The 27,134-nt window shown below is 40.8% G+C and overlaps 1 protein-coding gene across 5 annotated transcripts in view; it reads right to left on the bottom strand.

Annotated features, from left to right (window-relative positions):
* Nucleotides 1-25,451, bottom strand: part of SETD2 (SET domain containing 2, histone lysine methyltransferase) — a 128,417-nt gene extending 102,966 nt beyond the window's left edge. For 2 of the 5 annotated variants that reach the window (XR_014304413.1, XM_082705010.1), the window contains exon 1: nt 25,101-25,366. Coding sequence is in view for 1 of the 5 variants with exons in the window: in XM_082705010.1 (XP_082561136.1) it covers nt 25,101-25,171 (71 nt within the window). In the remaining 4 variants the exon portion in view is untranslated. Of the gene's footprint in view, nt 1-25,096 lie in introns of all 5 variants that reach the window. The other 3 variants (XM_082705011.1, XM_082705012.1, XM_082705013.1) reach the window with 3 other exon arrangements.
* Nucleotides 25,452-27,134: the final 1,683 nt, after the last annotated feature.

Below are 27,134 nucleotides of genomic sequence, written 5' to 3'. Positions count from 1 at the left end.
GTTCAAGTTACAAAGAGACAAAAGTAACATCCTTGCCTTTATTGTGTTATCTGGGTTGACCTGGGTTGACCATTCCTATTCCTGGCATTAATTCTCATTACTTTTTTTTTTTTTAAGATTTTATTTATTTATTTGAGAGAGAAACAGTGAGAGAGAGCATGAGCAAGGAGAAGGTCAGAGAGCGAAGCAGACTCCCCATGGAGCTGGGAGCCTGATGCGGGACTCGATCCCGGGACTCTGGGATCATGACCTGAGCCGAAGGCAGTCGTCCAACCAACTGAGCCACCCAGGCGTCCCAATTCTCATTACTTTTTTAAACAAAAAAATTCCTTAACAATAGTAGCATGTTTTAACTTTCTCATTTCAAGCAATTCTCAAAGGAAAAGAAGGAAATACCTAAAAAGTGACCTGTAGGAAAAAACAAGCCATACAGTCCATAAATTAATTTATAACATCTGCCATACTCTCTCATTCAAAACATAGGACTCAAGAGGACAAGCAAATTAAAACATCCATTAGAAATATACTTAATTTATGTAAACAATAAAGTCATGAATACCACCCTGCTTTTTTTTAATGAAAGGCCTGAAAACTTTAAGCAAAGCACTTTGGGATGAATACGCTGCCCTGAACCAGTGCCAGTGGAGCAGAGAAACAGAAGCACTATTTCTCACTTGCTTTACATCCACATCTTCAACTAGCAGAGTATCTCAAACTTACAGAGAGCTCCTGACAGAGGCTCATACATACAGAGCAAATCTAGAAAAAAATTAGTGAAATGTTATTAAAATTAAAGGCAAGAGTATTCTCAGAGGAAATAATTTAATCCAAACACTATCTCTGATACATACAGATCAAAATAACAACTCTCCCCCACAGTGTCATACTCATCAACCACTCTCATAGCCCAAGAACTGAAACTTTATTTTAACATAGTGTCTACATATGATACTGAGTAAAGCTAATAACTTATTTTCTTTAAACAAACAATCACTTTGTAAACAAACACAGATGATCTTAAATGTATCCTTGTGGAGTTCCACAGTCAGTGAGGAAAGGTAAGAATATCATCCCAAATGTTAACAATTACATATTTACTTGAAATGTTTCTAAATTTGTCTTCCAAATTGATTTGCAGGAACACCTGCATAAAGTGAATTATGTTCTCCCCTTCAAGCAATCTGCTTTTTCCAAAACCCATAAATCAGAATGTGTGGTGATCTAATTTGGACATTTTAGGGCCTATTATATACAAATCAGTTTCACTATTTATTTACTATTGGGAGTTAAATCTCTTAAATTACTGGTTTTATTTTCCTCGTTGGGTAGATGTGGGAGGGGGGTACCCATTGCTAAATAACCTTCAAAAGACAGAAATGTGTAAATATTGAAATTCAATTTTAGTACCAGCCAATGAATCACAACAGAAAGAGTTGAGGGTAAGTTCTTAGTGAGCTGGTCACATTATACTATTGTCTTATAGAGCCCATTACTAGACCACCATCACCACTATCAGCAGCTAACAGAGTATTTTCTATTTGGGGGATACCAGGTTATATGTTTTACAAACATCTAGTTCATCTGCAGTCCTCAAACTACCAAGGGTATACTATTTGTATTCCCATTTTGCAAATGAAGAAACCTAACATCACAGTAGCAAAGTGACAGAGCCAAGTATCCAGACTTTTTGATGCAGAGCCCTTGCTCTTTAAATCAAATATTTATTAGCTATTACACAGAAATGGGAGCAAAGAGCAAAAAGTTTCAGAGAAACGTTACTGTGATTCAGTGTACTAGTAAATTATTTGCCTAGCAACAGAAGCAGTTGTATCATGAAATAGAGAGTAACAGTCCTGCTGATCTTGTGTCTAAAGAAATTTCCAACCTATATGCAAGAAATCACTAGGTTTTGGGGTTTCTCCCCGCAAAACTTCAGACTAGATTCTTCTATGAAGAAATACTCTACTGAAAGCAATGTGGAATACTAAGTCTGAGGAAGAGGGCTTACTATAGACAGACTACAGGACATAAAGTAGTGAATGTTTAAAAAGCTATACCTACCCTGTATTTTACCAGACTGAATACTTAGCCTTCCAGTCCTACTTTTGCTTAACCACATTAAACAGAAACATGAAAATAGATGGCGGTCAGTTACTTCATGTGGTTATAGACCCTGATGCAAATTAGCTTAAAACCCAGCTTCAAATTAAAACAATGAAAGGAAAACATGTGATGTGATGAAATCTACACACATGAGATAGAAGGTATTTCTCTTTTCATACACAAAGATAGTAATTCAGGATATTTCTCTTCCATAAACACCTGCTTTCTTTGGTGTTAATATTAAAAATGCTTCTGAAAATAATTTCATTCTTTCATGTTTCAGAAGCAAGTTTTTTGCTGTTATAACTGTAAAAAAAATCTACATGGGCTGGATTTTTATTTTGATAACACAAAGAACATAGCAACTCCTAAAGTTCCTAGAATAAACTACCACCAGACCAAAATCAAAACACACCAAAGAGGAATGAAACTCAGCTTAAAAAAAGAAAGAGAAACTCAGTTTTCTTCAGGAACAACAGCTTAAACACAGTAAGACAGCTATCATTTATTTTCTTTTTTTTTTTAAGATTTTATTTATTTATTTGAGAGAGAGACAGTGAGAGAGAGCATGAGTGAGGAGAAGGTCAGAGAGCGAAGCAGACTCCCCATGGAGCTGGGAGCCTGATGCGGGACTCGATCCCGGGACTCCGGGATCATGACCTAAGCTGAAGGCAGTCGTCCAACCAACTGAGCCACCCAGGCGTCCCTATCACTTATTTTCTGATTGTTGTGAAGTTGAAGCATTTTCCCAAAAATAGCAAATTAATGTTCAAGGTGTGAAAGAGAAAGGTTTAAAGTCAACTAACACAAGCACAAGTATGACAACGATACCCACAACTCAAAACAAACAAATCCCGAGAAACTCTTATTTTTACAAGGCAAAGTCAATGATAATATAAGATTACTGTGAATTACAATGCACTGATTACACCATCCCTCACCATTTTATGCATGGAAAAAGAAGGTTAAAATAAAATGCAAAGGTTATCCATGTGATAGCAGAAGACTGGAACTAGCCTAAATCCTCATCAAAAGAGTGGCTGAATAACAGTGGTATATCCGTTCAATTAAGTAGTATATAGCAGGACAAAGCAAATGATGAAGAACTCTGTATACTGTGCTAGTATGATCTCCAGAATATATTGTTAAATGAAACAGCAAGGCACAAAACAGTACATTTTGTATGCTTCTATTTTCAAAATTGAAAACTGAAGGCTCAACAAAATTAAACCTATTAAAGGAAATGGTGAAAGAAGAACAGGAATGAAAGTCACTCCTCTTTGAACATTCTTTCATTGCAGTAACTTTGGAAACACGTAAAGCCTTGCATTTTAAAAAAATGAGAAAGTAAAAAAAAATAATAATTTATAGAAACTCAAACTGTAAAAAAACTACACCAAATTGGTGACTGGCATAAACACAAAGAAAAGCTAAACTAAACTATTTTGACTACAAACACCTTACTGAAATATATCCTGAGGGTAAAAAAAAACAAAGCAATCTTAAACTGTTACTAGTCTTACTGTTATAATAATACCAGTATTACTACCAAAACTGTCATATATAAATAGATAAAGCAAATAAGTTATTACATTAATGTCATTAGGAACTAAGATTTTCAACATAAAAGTGATAAAGTTTTAAAACAAAAACTCTTAAATATGAATTGGAAAAATCCATATGAACTGAAAAGTTTTGTTGTTCTTTTTTCCTACAAAATACATATATCTTGGGGCACCTGGGTGGCTCAGTGGGTTGAACCTCTGCCTTCAGCTTGGGTCATGGTCTCAGGGTCCTGGGATCGAGCCCCACACTGGGCTCTCTGCTCAGCGGGGGGCCTGCTTCACCCCCACCCCCCGCCTCTCTGCCTACTTGTGATCTCTATCAGATAAATAAAATCTTTTATATATATATATATATCTTAACTGTCCAATGATAAGACCTATGCACTGACAACCCAGCAGCCATAAGCAGCACGACTAGCATCTAGATTATAGTCTCTAAGTACCATTTTCACTAAAAGGAACCAAGAAATGGTGGCTCCAGGACTGAGGTAAAAAGTGTATAAATGAGCTAGGGCCAAGGAATTTACTAAAGATTACCAGGATCATGCAAAAGGTTATAGAACCCAATTTGAAAAGACTTCCACTGGACAAAAATGAGGCAATTTGAGCAACATGAAGAACAAAAAACGAGTGCAATGCATCAAAGTACAACAAATATATAAAGATAAACTCATAAAAAAAAATAAGTCCCTATTGATCACCTTTGGAGGTTAAATTACCAATATGACATCCACTCGTTCTCTGAAAATTGACAAAGGAAAAGAATCAGTACTTCTCCTATCTTTCTCATATGAACTGTATTTCAGCATAATCAGCAGAATTCTATCTAATAAATTCAACAATCATCAATGGCAGCTAAAATCAGTAGATGAAAGGTTGATGGGGAACTGTGTAATAGACTATAGGATTGACTACAGGATTGACTACACCATAGTCAGGATTGACTACACCATAATTACTGGTTAAATTTGCTATCACTAAAATAAGAGAACCTGGTATTTCCCCCCTTACATGATGCAATAGGTAATCAATAAAAAACTGGAGTAGGAGTCTGATGTAACTACCAGTCTCCAAAAATTACAGGTAACAGAAAAACATGTTAAAGGACACCATAAGGATGCACAGAGCCGATAAATGTAATAAGGGTACTATTACAGATTGAGAGATTTGAAATCTGGTAATCACACGATTATTTAGATCCTAACTTAAAAAAAAAGAAACTGGGGCACCTGGGTGGCTCAGTGGGTTAAGCTGCTGCCTTCGGCTCAGGTCATGATCTCAGGGTCCTGGGATTGAGTCCCGCGTCGGGCTCTCTGCTCAGCAGGGAGCCTGCTTCCTCCTCTCTCTCTGCCTGCCTCTCTGCCTACTTGTGATCTCTGTCAAATAAATAAATAAAATCTTTAAAAAAAAAAAAGAAACTAAGTAACAGTAAAGAATTATTGCCATTGCACGAGGAATGACAATGTTGTTGTGGTTACATTTTGTTTGTTTGTTTGTTTAATTTCAAAGAGAGAGAGGGAGAGCAAATGCACAAGGAAGAGCTTCAGCGAGGGGAGAGGCAGAAGGAGAGGGAGAAGCAGGCTTCCCACTAACCAGGGAGCCCAATGTGGTCCTTGATCCTAAGACTGTGAGATCATGACCTGAGTTGAAGTCAAGAGTCCTAACAGACTGAACCAACCACTCAGGCACCCCTACTATGGTTACTTTTTAAAAAACCTTTATCTCAGGGTGCCTGGGTGGTTCAGTCAGTTAAGCACCCAACTCTTGGTTTTAGTTCACATCATGATCTCAGGGTTGCAGGATTGAGCCCCATGTTGGGCTCTGCACTCAGAGCAGAGTCTGCATCAGATTCTCTCTCCTGCTCCCCACCTCCCAATAAATAAATAAAATATTTGTTAAAATAAATAAAAATATAAATATCTCTTAAAGATATAAAAGCATGAAAAAATATCTGGGGTGCTTCAAAATATTCCAGTAACACTAACAAAAAAATGGGGATATGAAACCAAGATGGCAAAGTGTTTTAGTAACTATTAAAGAGTATACTGGGCGGGGGCAGGTGGGGTGTTCATTGTACTGTATATTCTCTCTCATATGAATGTTTGAAATTTTTCATAATAAAAAAATGTTAATGTTTAATTGGAACATAAGAGAGGACAACCAATCCCCAAATAAATAAACCTCAAGAGACCATGTGTCCACATACAGCAACTTAAGGGTGGGTGGTTAGAAGCATACTGGCAAGTGCTCACTTCAGCAGCATGTATGCTTAAAAAAAATAGAAAATAAAAAATTAAAAAATATGCTGGCATGGGGCGCCTGGGTGGCTCAGTGGATTAAGCCGCTGCCTTCGGCTCAGGTCATGATCTCAGGGTCCTGGGATCGGGTCCCGCATCGGGCTCTCTGCTCAGCAGGGAGCTTGCTTCCCTCTCTCTCTCTCTCTGGCTGCCTCTCTGTCTACTTGTGATTTCTCTCTGTCAAATAAATAAAAATCTTTAAAAAAAAATAAAATAAATAAAATAAAATAAAAATATGCTGGCAAAAACTTACATATTCCTGTAACCATCCAATCACCAACCTACCCACAATCAGGGCCCACTCAGCTGGTTGTGGCTAAGCATTAATCTCTTTCTCCAAGCAAAAATAATCCAGGATTCACCCATCTGATTTAGACTTTATTTCTATGGTTGCACAGAATTTCATTCCCCAACAATAATAAAATATGTATCATAAATATATATGATTATGCTATGATGGAAAATATTTTCTATAAATTAACTTTTGACAAATAGCATTAACATACAGTTCTACTTTAGGGGTCATTTAATTTGCAAAGAGAAAATTGAGAAAATTTTTTAAAAAGCAAAAATTCAGCAACAGTAGATATAAAACTATTTTGTATTTGGGATGGAGAATATTAATATTAATATTCTGAATATTTAAATCTATCTTCCACCCATGTGCCAATCCTTTAGGATAAGTCACCACAGTGCTGTATTTCATTTTTCCTGAGAAAAATCTTTCTGAGTTCTCAAGGTAAACATAAAAACAATACAGTATTTTGCAGATCATTTGGCAAAATAGAAAACTGGTTACAATTTCCACTTCTAGATACCAAATTCCAGATATATAAGATTAATAAAATAATGTAGAATATAAAGTTGGTCTGTTTCATCTATAAAACAATTGTATCAGAACTTCTATCCCATGGGTTTTTGTTTATGTCTCAAATGTCAAGTTACACTATCCAAGAATTTAAGAAAATGCAGTTGGTCCACAGCCCTAGCCAGTAAGTCCCTAGCAACTTAAAAATATTCCAGTAATCACAGAGATGTTAAGTGACATAAAAAGCTCACTAGAGGGGCACCTGGGTGGCTTAGTGGGTTAAGCCTCTACCTTCCACTTGGGTCACAGTCTCAGGGTCCTGGGATGGAGGCCCGAGTCAGGCTCTCTGCTCAGTGGGGGCCTGCGCGTCCCCCCCACCCCGGCCGCACCTCTCTGCCTACTTGTGGTCTCTCTCTGTCAAATAAATAAATAACATCTTAGAAAGAAAAAAAGAAGCTCACTAGAAGAGGTCTAATCTTATTCTCTATGATTGAGAAACACTACAAATTGAACAAGGTAGATGTACCCCTCACAGAAACAACCAAGGGTAAAATGACAGAAGGACCTGGACTTGGAATTAAAATACTAGCCAGTATCTTTTTCTTTTCTTTTCAAGTAGGCTCCATGCCCAAGGTGGGGCTTGAACTCATGACGCTGAAATCAAGAGTTACATGCTCTACCAACTGAGCCAGTCAGGCACCCCAACAGTAGCTAATATCATGCATGAAAGTCAAAGTAGGCAGCTGGTTTTCAGATCTACATCTACACTGATGAGAGCAAGGAAAACCAAAATGGACACTGTAAACACTGTAAATAGTATGATGAAAAAGACGCAGGAATGCCTGCGCAGCTTAGTCCATCAAGCATCTGACTCTTGGTTTTGGCTCAGGTCATGATCTCAGGATCCTATGATGGAAACCTACATTGGGCTCCATGGCCAGCACAGAGTCTGCTTGTCCCTCTCCCTCTGCTCCTCTCCCTGCTCGCTCACTCTCTCTCAAATAAATAAATACTCTCTTTTTAAAAAAAGAAACAAAGAAAAAGACCTATTCAGCATAAGCTTTTCTCTCTAGGGCCTTTCTAGTACCTTCCTACCAGAAGGTATGTCCCAATTCCTTTTCTCCTCCATTATGTGTTTTCAAAATACCAGATGGGGAGGCATACAGTTTAAGAGGTTAATTTAAATGGTTAAAGCAAAACCCTGAAAGTTAGTCAACTTGGATCTGAATACCAACTCCAGTACTTTTTAACACGAAGAAAAATGGTAGCCAAAGAGTTTACCTATGAAACTGAAATAATAGTATGGTATTTACTTCAAATAGAGGCTCAAAGGAGAATATCCATTTTAAATCCTCTATATAGCACCTGGTATATAGTTTAGTACTCAATAAATGGGAACTATTAGCAATTTGTATTACATATTTGTAAGATTCTTTCATTAGCAACAGTCTTTACTCATAATGTATAAAAATATGAATCACTATGAAATACATCTCAAACCAGTAAGATATTGCATATCAATTATACTTCAATTTTAAAAAGTAGCCACTTTTAGGAAATAAGCATAAATAGTAAGGAACTTGCTCACTTTTATATCACCAGGTCTTGGCACTAAAGAGGTGCACAGTAAATAATTCTGAATAAATGAGCAGAGGTAGAAGATGAAGGATAGAGATTGAAGAGAATGGTAAAAATACAGAAAAGCTGCAGAAGGAAAACAGAGTTAACACTTAACTGTAGTCTTCTGGCCCGTGCCAACTGGCTAAGTTTGTTACACATCCACAAGTACAGAAATTGAGACTAGAGTTTGCAAACTTTTATAGCAATGTGACCTTGACCAGTGATCCGTAGGCTTATACTTTTTTAAGCATTTTATTTTGAAATAATTACAGATTGACAGGAAATTGCAAAAGTAGTACAGAGAGTTTCTGTACACTTCACCCAGCCCCCTCCCATGGTGACATTTTATGTAGCTGGAGTACAATATAAAAACCAGAAAATTACTGTTAACCACACTAGATATAATTTACTTTTCAACATTCTTTTCAACCTGTATTCATATTCATTTGTGTGTGCATGTAGTTCCATGCAAAGTTATTCCATACATAGATTCATATAACCACCACCACAATGAATACATGTAACTGTTCGATCAGTGCTGGATTCTGAATGATTTCTCACTTCAGGGGCACCTGGATAGCTTAGTGGGAAGCCTGCTTCTCCTTCTGTCTGCTGTTCCCTTGGTTGTAACTCACTCTCTGTCAAATAAATAAATAAAATCTTTGGATTTTTCTTACTACTTCATTTTTCTAGGACTTCATTTTTATTGTATGGTGGTTTTTTTTTTTAAGATTTTATTTATTCATTTGGCAGAGAGAAAGCGAGCACGTGTGCGCACAAGCAAGGGAAGCAGCAGGCAGAGGGAGAGGCAGAAGCAGGCTCCCCACTGAGCAAGACCAAGACTTCCAGGCTCAATCCCAGGACCCTGGGATCAGAACTCAGCAGAAGGCAGATGCTTAACTGACTGAGCCACCCAGGTGCCATTTAGCATGTTTAAAATATACAATCCATGACAGACTAACAGTTAATTTGAGAAACCTAACTACAAGATGTGCAAATTGGCTTTATACTATTTGGAACCCCTTATTTCCTAAATAATTGATAAATGGATTTATTTTTCTCCTGTCAGGTAGCAGACAGTCAAAACTGAAACATATACAGAAAGTCCCCACTTTTTGTATATTGGGATTTTACTGCTATCTGACAAAGTTCAGATATTCTTCATTCCTCAGTCAGGATTTCACCTTAAAACAATTCCTCCAAAAGAATGTAATGTGTGGGGCGCATGGGTGACTCAGTTTGTTTAAGCACCTGCCTTTAGCTCGGCTCATGATCCCAGAGTTCCAAGCCTGAGTCCCTTGTCAGGCTCCCTGTTCAGCAAGTTATCTGCTTCTTCCTCTCCCTCGGCTCCTCTCCCCAACTCATGCTCTCTTGCTCTTACTCTCTCTCACTCGTGCTTCCTCTCAAATGTGGGAGGGGGAATATTAAAAAAAAGAAGAAGAAGAAGAAGAAGAATGCAACATGTGGGGAATAAAAGACATGACCTAAAAAAAGGAAAAAAAAAAAAACACAAAAAACCAAAACTCCAGATGCTTCACAATCCTCATCCAAAATTCTTCCCATTGGATTTCTTTTTTACATTCCCAGATTCCTGAAAATACACTAGAATCATTTCTTACCTGGAGTTTGGAGAAATGTTTCTTTAAAAAAAAAAAAAAAAAAAGATGTATTCATCTGAGACAGAGAGAGAGCAGGATCAGTGGGGAGAGGCAGAGAGAGAAGACGACCCTCTGCTGAGCAGGGAGCCTGCCATGGGGCTCGATCCTAGGACATGAAAATCATGACCTAAGCCAAAGACAGACACTCAACCATCTGAGCCACCCAGGCACCCCTTGGAGAAATGTTTTGATATGTTTAGACCACCTGTCCTTTTTTTTTTTTAATTTTTTAATTTTTAAAGATTTTATTTATTTGACAGAGAGAGATCACAAGTAGGCAGAGAGGCAGATAGAGAAAGTGGGAGAAGCAGGCTCCCTGCTGAGCAGAGAGCCCGATGTGGGGCTCAGATCCCAGGACCCTGAGATCAGGACCTGAGCTGAAGGCAGAGGCTTAACCCACTAACCCACCCAGGCACCCCCAGACCACCTGTCATTTATTAAGGTATTTTCTTTTAGCTCCTAGCACACACTTTCTACAATCTTGTTTGTGACAGTATGATTAGGACTCTGTAAACTACATTTTTCCTCTAGCACAAATAGCTTGTGCTAGAAGACTGAAAGACTGCGAGAGTAAGAGTGAATGTGCTCCTTCCTGTTGGTCACAGTTTCTACGAGTACTAACCCACTAATATATTTTCATCCTGACGTTGATTCCAGTTTCTACCTTTTTTCCACAATTTCAGACCAGCCTTACTGCAATCCCTCAGATGCCAGCACCAGTTGTCAGGTACCCCTTCCTCAGAGGCCTCAGCTCCAGGGGGCCCTACCTACTCCAAGATTGTAGGTTTTGAGAACCACACCCCCTTCCTTTCTCCCTCCAGCCCTAGGATAGGCAGCTACTTCCTGCCTTTCTGCTGGTGTTACCTTCAGTGTCCCCTTTTGATTTTCTCAATTTTCCAGCAGCCCTTTCAACCAATTCCTTACATTAAACTCTATCTTCTGACTGATAAGAGAAAAACAGCCTGAAAGCTTAAGAAGAATTAGAAGTATTATTCTAACATAACTATGAGATTCATCACTAATGCCACATTGGGGTACAGTGAGCTTCTTACCAAGCTACCCTAAAAAACATGAAACTAGGATGGGCCATGCCTTCCTGAAAATTTAACATACTTTAAAACTGTACATAAGTCCCTCTCTCTTTCTCTGCCTGCCTCTCCGACTATTTGTGATTTCTCTCTGTCAAATAAATAAATAAAAATCTTTAAAAAAAAAAAAAAAAAAAAAGGGCGCCTGGGTGGCTCAGTGGTTAGGCCGCTGCCTTCGGCTCAGGTCATGGTCTCAGGGTCCTGGGATCGAGTCCCGCATCGGGCTCTCTGCTCAGCAGGGAGCCTGCTTCCCTCTCTCTTTCTCTGCCTGCCTCTCCGACTATTTGTGATTTCTCTCTGTCAAATAAATAAATAAAAATCTTTAAAAAAAAAAAAAAAAAACTGTACATAAGCAATCTTGCAAATTAGACACTCAAGTGTAGGCAAATTTTCCATAAAGACCCAGGAAGAAAATATTTCAGGCTTCACAGGCCATGCAGTCTGTCAGAACTACTCAACTTAGACATTTTTGTGGGAAAACATCCATATACAATAAATGAATGAGCATGGCTGTGCTCCAATAACTATTTACTGACACAAAAACTTCAATGTCGTATCATTTTCATATATCACAAAATACTATTCTTTTAGTGTTTTTAACCATTTTTTAAAAGATAAAAAATCAGGGGTGCCTGGGTGGCTCAGTGGTTTAGCCTCTGCTTTCAGCTCAGGTCATGATCCCAGGGTCCTGGGATCGAGCCCCCCATCAGGCTCTCTGCTCAGCAGGGAGCCTGCTTCCTCCTCTCCCTCTGCCTGCCTCTCTGCCTACTTGTGATCTGGCAAATAAATCAATAAATACTTTAAAAAAAAAAGGATATAAAATCATTCTTAATTCATAGGCTATACAGAAACATCCAGGCAGGCTGCATCTGGCCCACTGGCCAGTTTGCCAACCCCCATTCTAGACATTACTTATTACAAAAATCAAAGTGTGATATTTACTGGTGGGCTCAAAAAACTGAGTTTAAACCTAGGCTTAAGCTATAATTAACCTTAAACTTCACGGAGACAAAACAATGTTACTTATGTTCATCAAACTTTTAAGATTTTATTTATTTGAGGGAGAGAGAGAAAGCACGAGCAGCGGAAGGGGCAGAGGGAGAAGCAGATGCCCCACTGAGCAGGGGGTCCCGACACAGGACTTGATCCTAGGACCCCAGGATCAAGACCTGAGCCTAAGGCAGACACAACCACTGAGCCACTCAGGCACCCCAAACTTTCTTTTGATGAAGACAAAAGATTTGAAAATTTACTAACCAGGAAATTTCAAAGTATGATCTAGGCTCAATTTAAACATTCACCAATTTTTATATCTTCTTTCTCCTTCTATAACACCATAAAAATAAGCACTGGTTTTTGTTTATCTGGCCTGTGTGTATGTGGCTGTGTTCCTATATAACGTCGCTTAAGAGTAGTGAAATTTGAATTTCATATAGTTTTCATATGTCACAAAATATTCTTTTGAAGAAAATTAAAAATGTAAAAACCATTAAAAAATGTAAAAACCACTCTGAGCTCACAAATACAGGTGGTCAACCAGATTTGGCCTGTGGGCCACAGTTCAACAACCCCTGTTTTAGTTTTATTTATTTTGTTATTTATTTTTTTACTATTCATCTCCATGACTTAAGCACGGTTTTTGTGGTGGTGGTTGTTTTTTGAGGTGGGTGTAGAGATAGAAGGAGAGAGAAAATCTTAAGAAAACTCCACACCCAGCGCTGAGACACTTGACAGGGTTCAATATCACCATCCTGAGACTGTGACCTGTGCTAAAATCACGAGTCAGACCCTCAAGCAACTGAGCCACCCAGCATCGGTTTTTTAATTAACCTTGAGGGGTTCCTAGGTGGCTCAGTTGGTTGGGCAACTGCCTTCCGCTCAGTTCATGGTTCCAGAGTCCTGGGATTGAGTCCTGAATCAGGCTCTCAACTCCATGAGGAGTCTGCTTCTCCTTCTGACCTTCTCTGCTCTCATGCTCTCTCTCACTTTCTCTCTCAAATATATAAAATCTTTTAAAAAAAATAATTAACTTTGAATAATGCAAATTTCTGAATCAGAGAATCAATAAGAAAAGGTCTTGATGTTCAACTTAGAAAAACTTAAGTTAGAACAATATGGTCTCATTTCCAAAACAATTCAAACAGAAAAAAATATTACAGACATGCAAGTTAGGTACAAGTTTATTTCAAAGTAACCATGTGTAGCCTCTCCTATTAATCTACAGCTACTCTGATCAGCACCGAAGAATGATGTCTCTGGAATCTTATGCTCTCACAAATATGCTCATTATTGCTACTTGTGAGCTCTGTCCATTTGTCCAAAAACCGTGAGTTAAAGTCCTAAGAGAACCCCTGAACTAGAACTACCTCATCATGTGGACAGAGCATGAACTGGTAATAACAAAAAAAGCACAAGCAGCAGTGCAGTTTCATGCAGGACATGAAGAAAGGCAAAAATAAACATTAGCCCTCTTCACAAAAGTCAAGTGATCTGCCTATGTACCTCTCCTGGTTTCCTTAATATATGGAATGACAACAAACCAAGGCTGGCGTTTCACTTTAGTACAAGTTCCTAGAAGCTCATTTCCAATGAAGATTTCAGACTATTTAAGGCACTTGGCCAATAAAGCAGTTCTGGATGGTTTACATATCCAGTGTACCTTTTGCTGCAACAATATTCAGCCATCTAACCCTCCAGCATACATATTTGCAAAGTCAAAGAAAAGAAATAACTCAAGGAGGAAATTCTCCCCACCCTCCGAATTGAACTATTATAATTACAAGCACCTCAAGACTCCAGAAGACCCCCCAGGAAAACAAGTTAACTCAGAATACAGAAATCCAGTTGATTACTAATGGCTGCTATTATGTTATTCCTTAATTAGTATCATTAAAAAGTTAGTCTTGGAGCAGCTGGATGGCTCAGCTGGTTAAGCAACTGACTCTTGCTTTCAGCTCAGGTCATGATCTCAGGGTCATGGGATCAAGCCCCTCCTAGGGCTCCAAGCCAGGCACGGAGCCTGCTAGAGAATCTCTCTCTCCCTCTGCCTCTCCACTCCCTCTTAAAAAAAAAAAAAGAAGGAAAAAAAAAAGGCAGTCTTTGACAAATTGGTAAATGAAAATACTCTTGCTCAAGTTGTGGTATCATCACTAGCTAGCAAGCATAGCTTGAACTTCTTTGGGTCTTCTTTTCCTACCTTATTCATAAAATCAGAGACACTATCTTCCATGCCCTTTAAAATCACAGCCTTGGTAAACCATAATAATGAGTTAGGGGAGGGGGGAGTGGGAAGCCACAGTAATGAGAAGTCATTAGTTAAGGTAATAAAGCCTCCCTCGATGAGATACCACTTAAGAGGCTCAGCAATTTACACTGGGGCAAATGCAGAGGAGTCTAACTGGAAATGGACATAGGGATAATTTTCCCTTCAGTATGACCCTTGAGCACCCTCACTCACCCTTTTTGCCTAACTCCCATTCTTTAGGCTAAGTATACATCCTCTGGGCAGCCCTCCCTGCCTTACCCACCCCTCTACTCCACCAGTCTGGCTTAGCAGTCCCTGCTCTAGCTCACTGTACTCACTTCTGAATCCCTATCACAAGGTAGGAATTCAATATATGTTAGCTGAATAGCCAAGAGTTCAATCCAGCTAGTTTTTCTTTTTCTTTTTTTTTTAAGATTTTATTTATTTATTTGACAGATAGAGATCACAAGTAGGCTGAGAGGCAGGCAGTGAGAGAGAGGAGGAAGCAGGCTCCCTGCTGAGCAGATAGCCCGATGCGGGTCGATCCCAGGATCTTGGGATCATGACCGGAGCCGAAGGCAGAGGCTTTAACCCACTGAGCCACCCCGGTGCCCCCAGCTAGTTTTTCTTAATCAATTGGATTTAAAAGGTTTAATTATAACGAAAAAAAAAAATGAATAAAATTCATAATGATTTCATAGAATTTTAAGGCTTAGCATGTAATTTTTTTTTCAGTTCTAAATATAAAAAGCATCAGCTTTTTATCACCAGAGAACAAAACCCTCAATTTTAGGGACGCTTGGGTGGTTTAGCCGTTAGGCATCTGCCTTTAGCTCAGGTCATGATGCCAGGGTCCTAGGATCGAGCCTCGCATTGGGCTCCCTGCTTGGTGGGAAGCCTGCTTCTCCCTCTCCCACTCCCTCTGCTTGTGTTCCCTCTCTGTCAAATAAATAAAACCTTTAAAAAAAAAAAGCCTTAATTTTAAATTATCAAGTCTTCTACCATTTTTCAGTGTCACAGCCTTATGGTATATCTCAAACACCCCTTGATTTATCACTGCATCTGTAGTTGCCTCAATTCCTTTTGGCCCCTAATATTCACAGATAGATAAATGAGACTACTGATCGAAGGATCTGATCAGAAAGACAACTAAGCATGGGGAAAGAGGTATAATTTAAATAGATTATTCATCCTGGAAAAAACACAAATATACAAAACAACAACTAAAAAGGCTGGGGGAAAAAAACTGGTCTAGCACAAAACACAATAGGCTATTCTACCTTAGGAAACATTCATGATTCTCTCTCAGACCACCACTATGAGATATCCAATTATCATCAGTCTGTCTCCACAAGGACCAACAGAAGAAGCATAAAAACTTCTCTCAGCACTCATCATTCATTAGCCCAACTCATACACTCAATTCCCTGACTTTCTCTGTTCTAATGCAAGTTATTTAAGAATGTCTTACAAAAGATATGAGTAATTACTTTTTTAATATTTTATTTATTTATTTGAGAGAGAAGACACAGTGTGAGAGGGAACACAGGCAGGGGGAGTGGGAGAGGGAGAAGCAGGCTTCCCACCGAGCAGGGAGCCCAACGAGGAGCTTGATTTTAGGACCCTAGGATCATGCCCTAAACCAAAGGCAGACACCCAACAACTGAGCCACCCACATGCCCCTATGCCAGTAATTATTAATGCTGCTATTCACTCTATCAGAAAATCAGACTGACTGTTAAGAATCAGGTCAACTCAAACATTTATTAAGCACATACTATTATATATCCAACTGCTAGTTACCAGGATTCCTCCATCTAAAAGAGTAAGTCTCTGTAACATATCTGTTATGTTCCCTGGATTTGGTAGTACATGGGACAAAATCCTTTAGGTCCTAGCAATAGACAGAACCAAAAAAGTCTGTGTGATCCAAGAGAATGGATGAATGCTTATACAGAGAGGCTCCAATAAAATGGTCAGCCTTCCTTGATGCTTCACATTAGTAACCACCTAAAGGATCTTAAAAGTTGGAGAATTATAAAAATACACATGCAGACAAATATATCTTATAAAATATTAATATGGAAAAACAGTAATTATGGAAATAAAAGTACTAAGCAAGAGGTACACCTCAAAGAAAAAAAAAGCTAACAAATTTTGCAGCTATCATATGCACAGCAGAAAAATGTCAGGTTCCGACTCCTGCCCAATTTTGTATCTCCTAACAGTATCATTATCTTCTCTAATAAGTAAAAAAGGTAGTCAAAGACAGATAGATGGACATCAAGTATTTCTTGGTAGTCTCACTGTCTCTCTAATGAACACAAGCAATATAACTGGGGAAACACTGGTTTTATATTTAAGTACCACTGTTTCAATGTGTTAATATTCAGTATTTCTTGGTAGTCTCACTGTCTCTCTAATGAACACAAGCAATATAACTGGGGAAACACTGGTTTTATATTTAAGTACCACTGTTTCAATGTGTTAATATTCAGCTATTAACGTTACATTCTTATGCAAACTGCTATTAATCTGCCAGAAAGAATACATTATACTTTTCATGATTGTAGCAACTGGTTTCCTGAATAATTACAATAAATAGTTTTCTTTCTTTCTTTTTTTTTTTTTAAAGATTTTATTTATTTATCGGGGGGGGGGGGGGAGCGAGCACAGGAAGACAGAATGGCAGGCAGAGGCAGAGGGAGAAGCAGGCTCCCTGATGAGCAAGGAGCCCAATGTGGGACTCGATCCCAGGGCGCTGGGATCATGACCTGAGCCGAAAGCAGCCGCTTAACCAACTGAGCCACCCAGGCGTCCCAATAAATAGTTTTCTAATGGACATGGTATACTTAACCTAAAGAGCACACCTATTAAGGTTATCTTAGAGAAAACTTCAATAGTATATTTTCACCTATTTCTAACAAAATGTTTTATTGTACCTCAACAAAATTTACCTCTTTACTACAGATAATTTTCAGCATAGAAGAAATACCATAAAACGTGTAGCTTATGTTTTAGAGTTGAAATAGATACTCCAGTCTAGAACTGATAAAATAATGGAAGAGATGTATTTTTAACCAAGTAATTTTAGAAAGTCTGTGTGTGTTCCAGATTAGAGTAAGTGGATTTCCATAGAAAGGGTCTGCAGCCATCTATGTAATTCATGAAAAATAATGGTAGCTCTACTTTACATTCACACAAAATTCATTTAAATTTTAACCTTGGCATCATCTGCCTACTACAGTAGAGAGTATGTAATTAAAAACTATTCACTAAGAGGCCAAATATTAGACAAAAGACTCAAAGTACAAGTTAGTCCATAGGTCTCCACAAAGAGCTAATCATGAAACAAATTCTGGTGATTACTATACAACTAACCCTCCCCCAAGAGAGAACCTAACTGCACATGGCAGGAAGCGGGCAGCAGGAAGAGATATAGTCAGAAACCATCACTTGCTCCAGGTTCTTGCAAGCCATAAGCAGTGCTCCCAGTAAACAGACCTCCCAGCCTCTGCCAGCAGGATCACACTTCTAGCAACACCCACACCATCCCAAGGATATTCTCACTTGTGAGATGTTAGCATCTGACAGAAAAAGCACTCTAAAATAAAAAGCATCTATAAAAATTTAGACCAACTTTAAAATTTCATCTCAATGACCAACATATTTGCTTAGCTGGAAAAGATACTGATGTAACCACTAGTTTGATTAAAAAAAAAAAAAGACTATCAAATTAAAATACATTGTACTTGAATTCCAAACCTAAGGGACTTGGATACAACATTCCACTAGCATACAATAACCAAAAATTACATGAGTTAAACTGCCTCTCATTTGAATCCATGAAAGTAGACTTCTAAATATACATCCATTATGAAAAACAACAAACCTACTGAATTTTCAGTTGGCCAGCTTGTTGGCCAGCTTCAAACCAACGATTTTCAAAAAACTGTACTTAAATGCCTTGAGTTTTCTTTTCAAAATAACCAAGCAACTAATCAAAGTAGGGCAGGAATAAAAACTGCTTAATCTGGGGCAGCTGGCTGGCTCAGTCGATGGAGCATGTGACTTGATCTCTGGGTCATAAGTTCAAGCCCCACATTGGGCATAGAAATTACTTAAAAATCTTTAAAAAAATAAACAAAAACTACTTAATCCATCAGCACCAGACAGAGCCAACAGTAATATATATACAATGTATTTTTTAAAAGAAAAAAGTATAAAATTCAAAATCTAAACAAAATCATGAAAACATTATTATAAATTAAGCAGATATACTCACTCAGTGGGGAAACATATTTGGAAGGACACCTACCACAGCACATGTCCTAAAGCCTTTTTAAACTGCTTCACATGACAACCAGACACGGTAATAAAGCTACTCAGTATTTCCTGTTAAAAATGAGTACATCTTATAAGTAAATGCAAATATGTAGAGGATACAGTATGTAGAAAAAAGGTAGAATGATATATGTAGTATGATTCCACTTATATAAAAACAAACAAAAAAAGGAAAAGGTCTGGAAAGGTACACACTAAATTGTTAGTAGTGGTCACCCTCTTGGATAGGGGATTTGGAGAGGTGGAACAAGGAGGAAATGTCAAGGGTGGATTTTTACTTTTTCCTCTATTAATATCTGTATTATCTTACCCCTCTGCCATAGGCCTTTATTGTTTAGGTAATTAAAAAAAGAAACCATTTAAAACATACTACCAGACACTGTTACTGTTCTTAAAATAGCACCCTTATGGTACATCCAGAGATAACAGTAATATACCTCCAAAGCTTGAATTTTAAAGCTCTATCCTCGGAGATTAAAGAGGACAAAGAGACATCACAATTATAATGCAAACTTAGACTGAAAGGAGAGGACACTGTTGAGACAAGCGGTAAAATGTAAACATGAACAGTAAGAGTTAACAGTATCACTACAAATAGTAAATCGCCTGGTCATTGGTTATCCAAGAGAACACTTTTGCTTAAGTAATACTATGAAATATTTAGGGGTGAAGAGTCGTGAGGTCTGCAACTTGATTGAGCCAAAAATAAAATCATGTATATTCTTTTATATAGAAAGATAAACCAAATGTGACAAAATTTTCAATTACTGGTGAATGTAGATAAACAGTATGTAGAAATTCATTACGCTATTCCTGCAACTTCTGTTCAAGTTTGTTATTTTTTTTAATAAAATGCCTCCCCACACCCTGCTTTGGCTCTCGCCCCCCTCCTACCCTACCCCTTGCCCTGGATCTCTCTCAAAGAAGGAAGGATTCTAAACTTGATGCTTGGTAACTCCAGATGTAATGGTTCAGTTTCTAATATGAATGGTTTCTGAGGGCCTTACGATAATGGCTCTTAGTGCATTACAAAATAAGGTACTCTACAATACTCTGGAAGAATTAACAGAAACAAAGCTGGTCGACTTTTGATTCTGTAACCCAGGCTATTCATTCTTTGCCATCCAACATTTGACTATTCTAGCTTCTCTGCAAAAACTGGCAACGATCATGGAACACCACCAATTATCAAGTCAAGAAAAAGTATAAATATGTTAAAGAGTAAATTATAAATTATAATACACTTCAATTTTTTTAAAGGGAATAGATTTAATCAGTCAGTACAGTGAAAAGTGGCAGAAAAGATTTGGAGATATCAAAGTTCCACTGAGGAAACTAAGAAAATATGGTCAACTAATGGGTTAAAAGTATGTACTGGCAGTTTGAGCTTTTCTTAGTAAAACACAACTGTATCAACAGTTGCTTGATACCTTTCTAAAGACATAATGTGTCAGTATTAAGCATGGTCGGCCTGAAATCTGGCAAAGAGCACAGAGGAACATAAATATTGTAGAGGTATACTCTCTCCTAAGTACGAGAATAGTTTATCAGGCTTTCTCGCCAGGAAACCCTCCCAGTGGTATTTCCTCTTAGTTGGCTTCCTATGGCATCTCCATTCCCACTGTTAACTAAGGTGAATTACAAGAATTCTATGAGAACTTGACCAACCTCACTGCTTTATATTTTATTAGAACATGTAGAAGTATTTTTCCCAGTTCATAAACTTTATTTTGGCCAAATTCATCATGCTTTTCTTATCATGATGCCTTGTACTCTTCTTTCTAGCTGCATCTTTCCATCCAGTACTAATAATAAAAGAGCTAACACTATCCTAATTCTTAAATTCTCATAAAACCCTTTGCAGAAAATACCATTATGATCCCCACTTTATAATGACACCAAAGCACAGAGTAATTATGAAACTTGCTAAGGTTCATAAAGCTATTAAGTAAAAAAAAAGAGGTGAGATTCTAAAACCTAGCTCCAAAGCCCACGGTTTAACTTTTTTTGTGTGCTTTGGACAAAAAAATTTTGGCAGTCTGATAAAGCCTGTGGATTTCTTCTCAGCTTAATATTTTTAAATGCATAAAATAAAATACAAGGATTACAAATGAGACCAATTATGTTGAGGACAAAGACCTGAAATGTGTGGTACAGTAATACATACGCTTCTTAATGTAGTGGTAGATCTCTTCTCTACTCTAATGTAGAGAGGTAATGATGTACATAATGTAATGCTTACATTACATCAATGTTTTGATGTAATAATAAACATTAATATTTTGAGGTATCTACAACCACAGCATATTATTAAAAATATTTTACTTGTACTAATAGTAAAATCACAAGTACTGTTGGTAGTCCTGTAGTTTGCTATTTACATTAGCAATTAAAAGAAATGCTAACTTCTAGTTAAAGGTTAGTGAAGAGGTAATTTTCCCAAGTTTAAGGATGCCATCCAAGTTAAGATCCCCCCCTCCATTGCACACTATAATAAAAGCCTCTTAATACTGCAATTTAAAGGGATCACTCCCGGGTCCTTGTCTCTTTCTTCTCAGGCTCCCTTGGTGATCTCTTCCAGTGCTGTGGTTGATGACCACAAAATGTATCTCTAGTAGTCCAGCCAGACCTTTCCCCTGAACTCCAGGGGACTATCAATTCAACCTCAATGTCTAACAGGCATTTCAAACTTAACCATGTCTAAAACTGAACTCCTAACCTACTTCCCAAACTTGTTCTTGTCACAATCATACCTGCTACCTTGGTTGATGGCAATACCATCTTTCTAACTACTCAGCCAAAAAACCTTGGAATCATACTTGGCTCCTCTCTCACATGCCACATCTGATCAACAAATCATTTTGTTCATTCTTCAATGTATACCCAGAATCCAATCATTTCTCACCATCTCCTGGTTACCACTTTTACAAGTCACTAGCAGCTCTCTTCCAGATTGCTAATTTCATTACAAGTCTCCCTGCCTCTTCTGTTCTCCCCTGCAAAGGGGGTGATCCTTCTGAAGCTGAAAGCAGAGCATGTCACTTCTCTGTTGAAAACTCTGGACAAAGTCCTTGTGACTCTAGAAAGCAGTGTGAAATCTGCATCCCACCCTGACCCGAATTACTATTTATTGCTTTTTCATTCATTCCGTTTTAGCCATACCAGACAGAATTCACCAGGTTTGCCTTAGCACCTTGGAACTATTCCCTCTACCTGGAATGCTTTCACCCCAGGTACTAATGCAGCTAACCCCCCCTCTTTTGAGTCTTTGCCCAAGTATCATTCTCAAGAAGGTACACCCAATCTACCTTATTTTAAAATGTCACATCTTCCCCAGAAATTCTGGACTCCCCCTTACCCTGCTCCATTTTTCAAAGCACTTTCCTTTGACTATTCTGTATTATTCGTTACTACCCATCACCCAATTTTGCCCACAAGGGCAAAATTGTTTTGTACAACACTAACCTCTAGTGCACCTATGTTTGGCACAAAATAGACATGCATATGTTCAAAGGACAGCACTTCTACAGCTGTTAAATACTTGCCTCTCTTATTAGAAGAGTTCCTTAAAGACTTTAACTGGATCTAATTTGCAGTGTCCTCAACACCTGGCCCCAACAGCAGACACCTAATGCACAGATACTCAGGTGATTACAGCCATTTTCACCTGAAACACAATCCTATATGCCACAGGAAAACAGGCCAGGTCTCACAGCTGTGACTGATTAAAGAGTGCAAGACAAACACAGAACATCAGGTCCCAACAGTTACTTCAATCAAACTGAATTCATGTTTCCTGCTTCCATTTTTTTCACGTGTCTAAGAACCATTCCAAACTACCTAAAGTCTAAAAGGGGCACCTGGTCATTCTTTCTCCTGGGCACATCACCCCCTCAAGTCCACCTAATCTTTCCAAGCTTGACTTTAAATCCTACCTCTTAAGTTTTCCCTGATGACTCCAGCTAGAAGCATCTATACATGCCACACTCTGTGCCAAGGGCTTTTCATACATTCTTCTTTCTCATCCAGTCCTCCTCAAAGCCCTATGAGGTTTCTACCATCACAATCCCTATTTTGAAGATGGGAAAACCCAAGTCTAGAGAGATGGAGACACTTGTCCAAGGTTCAACTAGTGTTCAAACCCAGGGATGTCTGACTCTGAAATCTAAGTCCTTTAACCCTACACTGTACTGCTTTTCCCCCTTCTGTGGCATAGTGACTGACTAGCTTCTACATACTACCTCAGAGGGCCTCCTGTCACTTCATTTCTCTGGGTTTCAGTTCCTGTATCTGACAAACAGGTGATGTTGTTCAGGATGCCTACTAAGATCCCTTCTAGTTCTTACAATATTATAACAGAAAACGTGTTATAATTCTTTTTATACCCATGCAGATTAATACACACACACACACACACACACACACAAACACACACACACACACTTTGGAACTTAAGTCACTTAAAAATGCAAAGCGGTGGCGACATAAAAGCAGTGGAAATAACTCCAAGACCTGTGTCAAACAATAAACATTCTTGATTCCTCCCGACTCAGGTCCATCAAAGATGCACTTCTGAGTCCATTTCCCACATTATGAAAAATTCTATTTTCCCCAAGAAGTGTAAGGATGTGACCCTTAAGGTTTCTGGACTTCACCACATAAACTGATAAAAAGAAAGGTAAGCAGGCACTTAGTCCAATCAAGGGCTAGCATGTTGTTTTGTACAGGACAACTGTTCAATAAGTGTTTATTAGATCATGATACAGAATGGTTTGAGGTTCTCCAAGTCTCATACCAAAAGCCTATATACAACATGAGCTTTGTAACCGGACTGACGATGGTGAAGTAAATTAAAACACTCTGAGGTAATGTTAATCTAAAACCAAAGAACCCGAGAAAGGATAAAGCCATGTTGAGACAACTTACTATCAACTTACTAGACAAAGCTGGGTTTGTCTAGAAAGGTAGTAGAATTATTTCTCTTTGTGTGCAGAAACCACCATCAATATCCCAATATCATCCTTCTGTGTTTCAAATGAATCTAAGAACTATCAAGTAAGATCCAGACATTACTGGACCAAGTGGAAAAGCTTTAGCAAAGGGTTAAAAAAAAAAAAAAAAAAAAAAAAAGATAGCTGAGCTAATAAAATGTGTCAAAAGAGCATATCTCTTGGAATCCTTCTGCACACAGAAGTGACAGTTTCATCTGAAATCCCTACCAACCGTTATGTTTAAAATGAGTCGTATATTCGTAGGTCTAGACTTCAACCAACACCAGCAAATGGAGTTTCAGATAGCTTTTTAAAACAATAGTCTTGTGAGGGCGTAAGGAAAGAAGTGAATCCAGGCTCTCAGTGGAAGCTCTCCGAGGTATCAGATACAGTAGCAGATACAGCCCTACCCAGAAATTTAAAAAAAAAAAAAAAAAAAATGTCCAACTCTGAAAAAATACTACCGGGCAAAACTGTATTTCAGGTCTCTAGACTGCTGTCTCTTCAGAGAATCCTCAAATGATCCTCGGTTTTTAAGTAAGTCTTTATGAGAAGTAGAAAGTCATCCATTTAGGGTAAAAGGGTCCTGTTATCGAGGAAGTTGTGTCCGAAAGTGTGCAAATCCCACAATCTGGAAGAGAACGTCTGCCCCTCCGAAGGCTTTCATTTTCGGGCGGAAAAACAAACCCGGTGTCACCTCAACATCGGGGCCACACAAACCTCGCCACCATTACAAAACCGAAGTGCCAGAGGTGCAGAAGCTGAAGCCGGAAGCACTGCGAGGCCAGGATCGAGTTCCAGGAGGGAAAAAATCAAACCTGAGAGTGCAGCCCGGAGCCTCCGCGGCCCCAAGCCGAGGGAGGCACGCTAGGCCCTTCCGGTCCCAGCCACCGTCGCCGGGAGGCCGGGCGACAGGCCGGGCGACGGGCCGGGCTTCCACCCGAGCCCGGGGATTCGCGGCCTACCCTCGCCGGTGCCCTCTCGCTGACTCCGACACCGGCAGCTCCTCCGTCTCGGCCCCTCTGCCTGCGGCGCGGCCTGCGCGCACCGCGAGGAGCCTGAGGAGTCCGCCGAGCCTCGGGCCGGCCGGGTCGGTGCGGACGCGGCGGCGGAGGCCGTGGCCGCCCCTCCCCCACCGGCCCGGCCCAACCGCCGCTGCGACGCGAGCAGCCGCGCCAACGCCGGGCCCAACCGCCGACCCGCCGCGGCCCGGGCGAGAAGCGTCGGCTGCGGCGGCGCGGGCCTGCTCCCCACGCCGACCGCGCGAGTCCACCGCGGGCCCGTTACTCCTCGCGCCGGCCCGCGCCGCCGCCCGTCAGGACGCGCCGCCCTCGGGGCTCTGGCGGAGGGCGCCCGCGGCGGGCTGCGGAGCAGATACTTACTCAGGGGTCGGGTGCTCGGGGTCGTAGAAATCCCCCATCTTCGGAGGCGGCTGCGGCGGCAGCTGCTTCATCAGGAGCGGCTGGAAGCGGCGACGCGAGCCCCCTCCCCGCGGCAGGGCGACGCGCGGGAGGGGAGGGGAGGGGAGGAGGCCGCTGGTCCGACCGCGGCGGCGGCGGCGGCGGCGGCGGCGGCAGGGGCGGCCCGCGTCGCTTGCTCGCTCGTTCCCTCCCTCCCTCCAGCGCCCGCCCGCCGCTCTCTCCCCCACACACTCACACGGGGAGCGACGCGCACCCCGCCAGCCCCTCCGCTGCTCAGGCCCGGCCCCTTAAAGGGACACGCACGGGCCGCGCGTCCGCCGCCAGTCGGCGCTCCCGCAGCTGCCGGGCGACCCCAGGCGGGGGCGGGTCGGCGGGCCAGATCCTGCCCGCGGCTTCCCGGAACAATAAGCGCCGGACCCCGAGCGGCGAAGCCGCCGCGACCCCTCCCTCGGGCCCACCGAGGCGGCGGGGGGCTGAGGCGTGACCCGGCCCAGCCCCGGGCAGTTGGTTGGCAACGTCGGGGGAACGGCCCGAGCCCGCCGGGACTCTACCCTTCCTGCCCCGCCGCCTGGGAAGACCTGCCCGTCCGGAGCAGCGGAGCCCACCGCGGCGGCGTCAGGGGCCCGCCTCCCGGGTCTCCGAGCTCTGAGGTACCGGGTCGCCGCGCCTCCCGAGCCTCTCGCCCTTCTCTTTATTTCTCCTCCTCGCTTTCGCTCCCCCTTGCCTCTTCATCTCCCCCACCTCAGCAGGTATGGAAACGGAGCCAGGCCCGGGATTCGCCCGGAGACCGAGCTCCCGGGACGCCCGCTCCTCCTCCCCGCCTCCTTCTGGGTCTTCTGCCCCCACCCCAACTCTGCAAGGCCGCAGCGCCCGTCTTCCGCGGGGCTCTCAAGGCCTCGGAACAGACGTCCTCGTCCAAGGCTTTTGATCACGTTCCTGCGAAAATGACGAGGTGAGAGTTAACAGGACAGCTTGAAAGGGCTACGGTTTTTATTTTGGGGAGGAGAAACAAGAATGCACAAAGCCTTTAGGTAAACGTTCAGGACATTGAAGAGTTTATGGCAGTTGATCATTTTGGAAATTGGGACTGCATACGATCGACCAAGCTTCGGCGGGGTAGGGGTGGGGTGGGTCGCTATAATTTCAAATAGGAATTTAACAGCAAGTAGTGGCTTGGGAGTATGTGTCGCAGACTGACTGTGCGCCTCCCACCCGCCCAGTCTACGTTAAAAATCCTAACCTCCCGGGTTTTAGGAGGTGGGGTCTTAGGGTGATTAAGTCATAAGGGTGGAGTCCTCCTGAATGGGATTAGTGCCCTTATAAAAGAGACCCCATTGAACTCTTCCGGTCTGCCTGATAACCAGGAGAAAACAGCAGGAGGCTACAACCCCCAAGAGTTCTCCCACCAGAGTTCAGCCATGCCTGCACCCTGCTCTGGGATTTCTAGCCTCCAGAACTGTCAGAAATAAATGTCGGTTGTTTATAGCCACCCAGTCTTTATGGTATTCTGTTACAGCAGCCTGAACCAAGACAGTATGTGTCCTAATTACTGAAATGTGATCTTAGTGAACACACACCTTTTACCGGCTCTTTTTTATACCCTGTAAGTGTGTGCAGGCGCATATGCATATGCCGGCAGCCTCTACCAGCGTTTTATCATTTCTCACTTGGGGATTATGTTAGCATTTTTTTCTGTTGCCTTTAGGCACAGAATCCAGGTACAGGGCCCATCTGATTCCCTAGGTTCAAGTCTCTCATGACCACTTCTTTACAGACCATGAATGTTACATAATTTCTCTGTGCTTTCTTTTCTCATTGTAAAATGAGAATGTTAATGTGGACAGGTCCTGTCACTGTTGCAAGGATTAAAGGAGAGAATATTTGTGAAGCTCTAACTTCCAGTAAACGTCGAAAGTTAATCAGACCTTTTATTTTATTTAGTGCAGTGGTTAAGAGCTGACTCTGCTTTGCATCAGATACGAGCCCTGCCGCTTT

This window comes from Mustela nivalis (genome assembly GCF_964662115.1).
Source record: "Mustela nivalis genome assembly, chromosome: 1".
NCBI classification, from domain to species: domain Eukaryota; kingdom Metazoa; phylum Chordata; class Mammalia; order Carnivora; family Mustelidae; genus Mustela; species Mustela nivalis.
The sequence above is the reverse complement of the archived record's forward strand: the minus strand, read 5'-3'. Positions and strand labels throughout refer to the sequence as shown.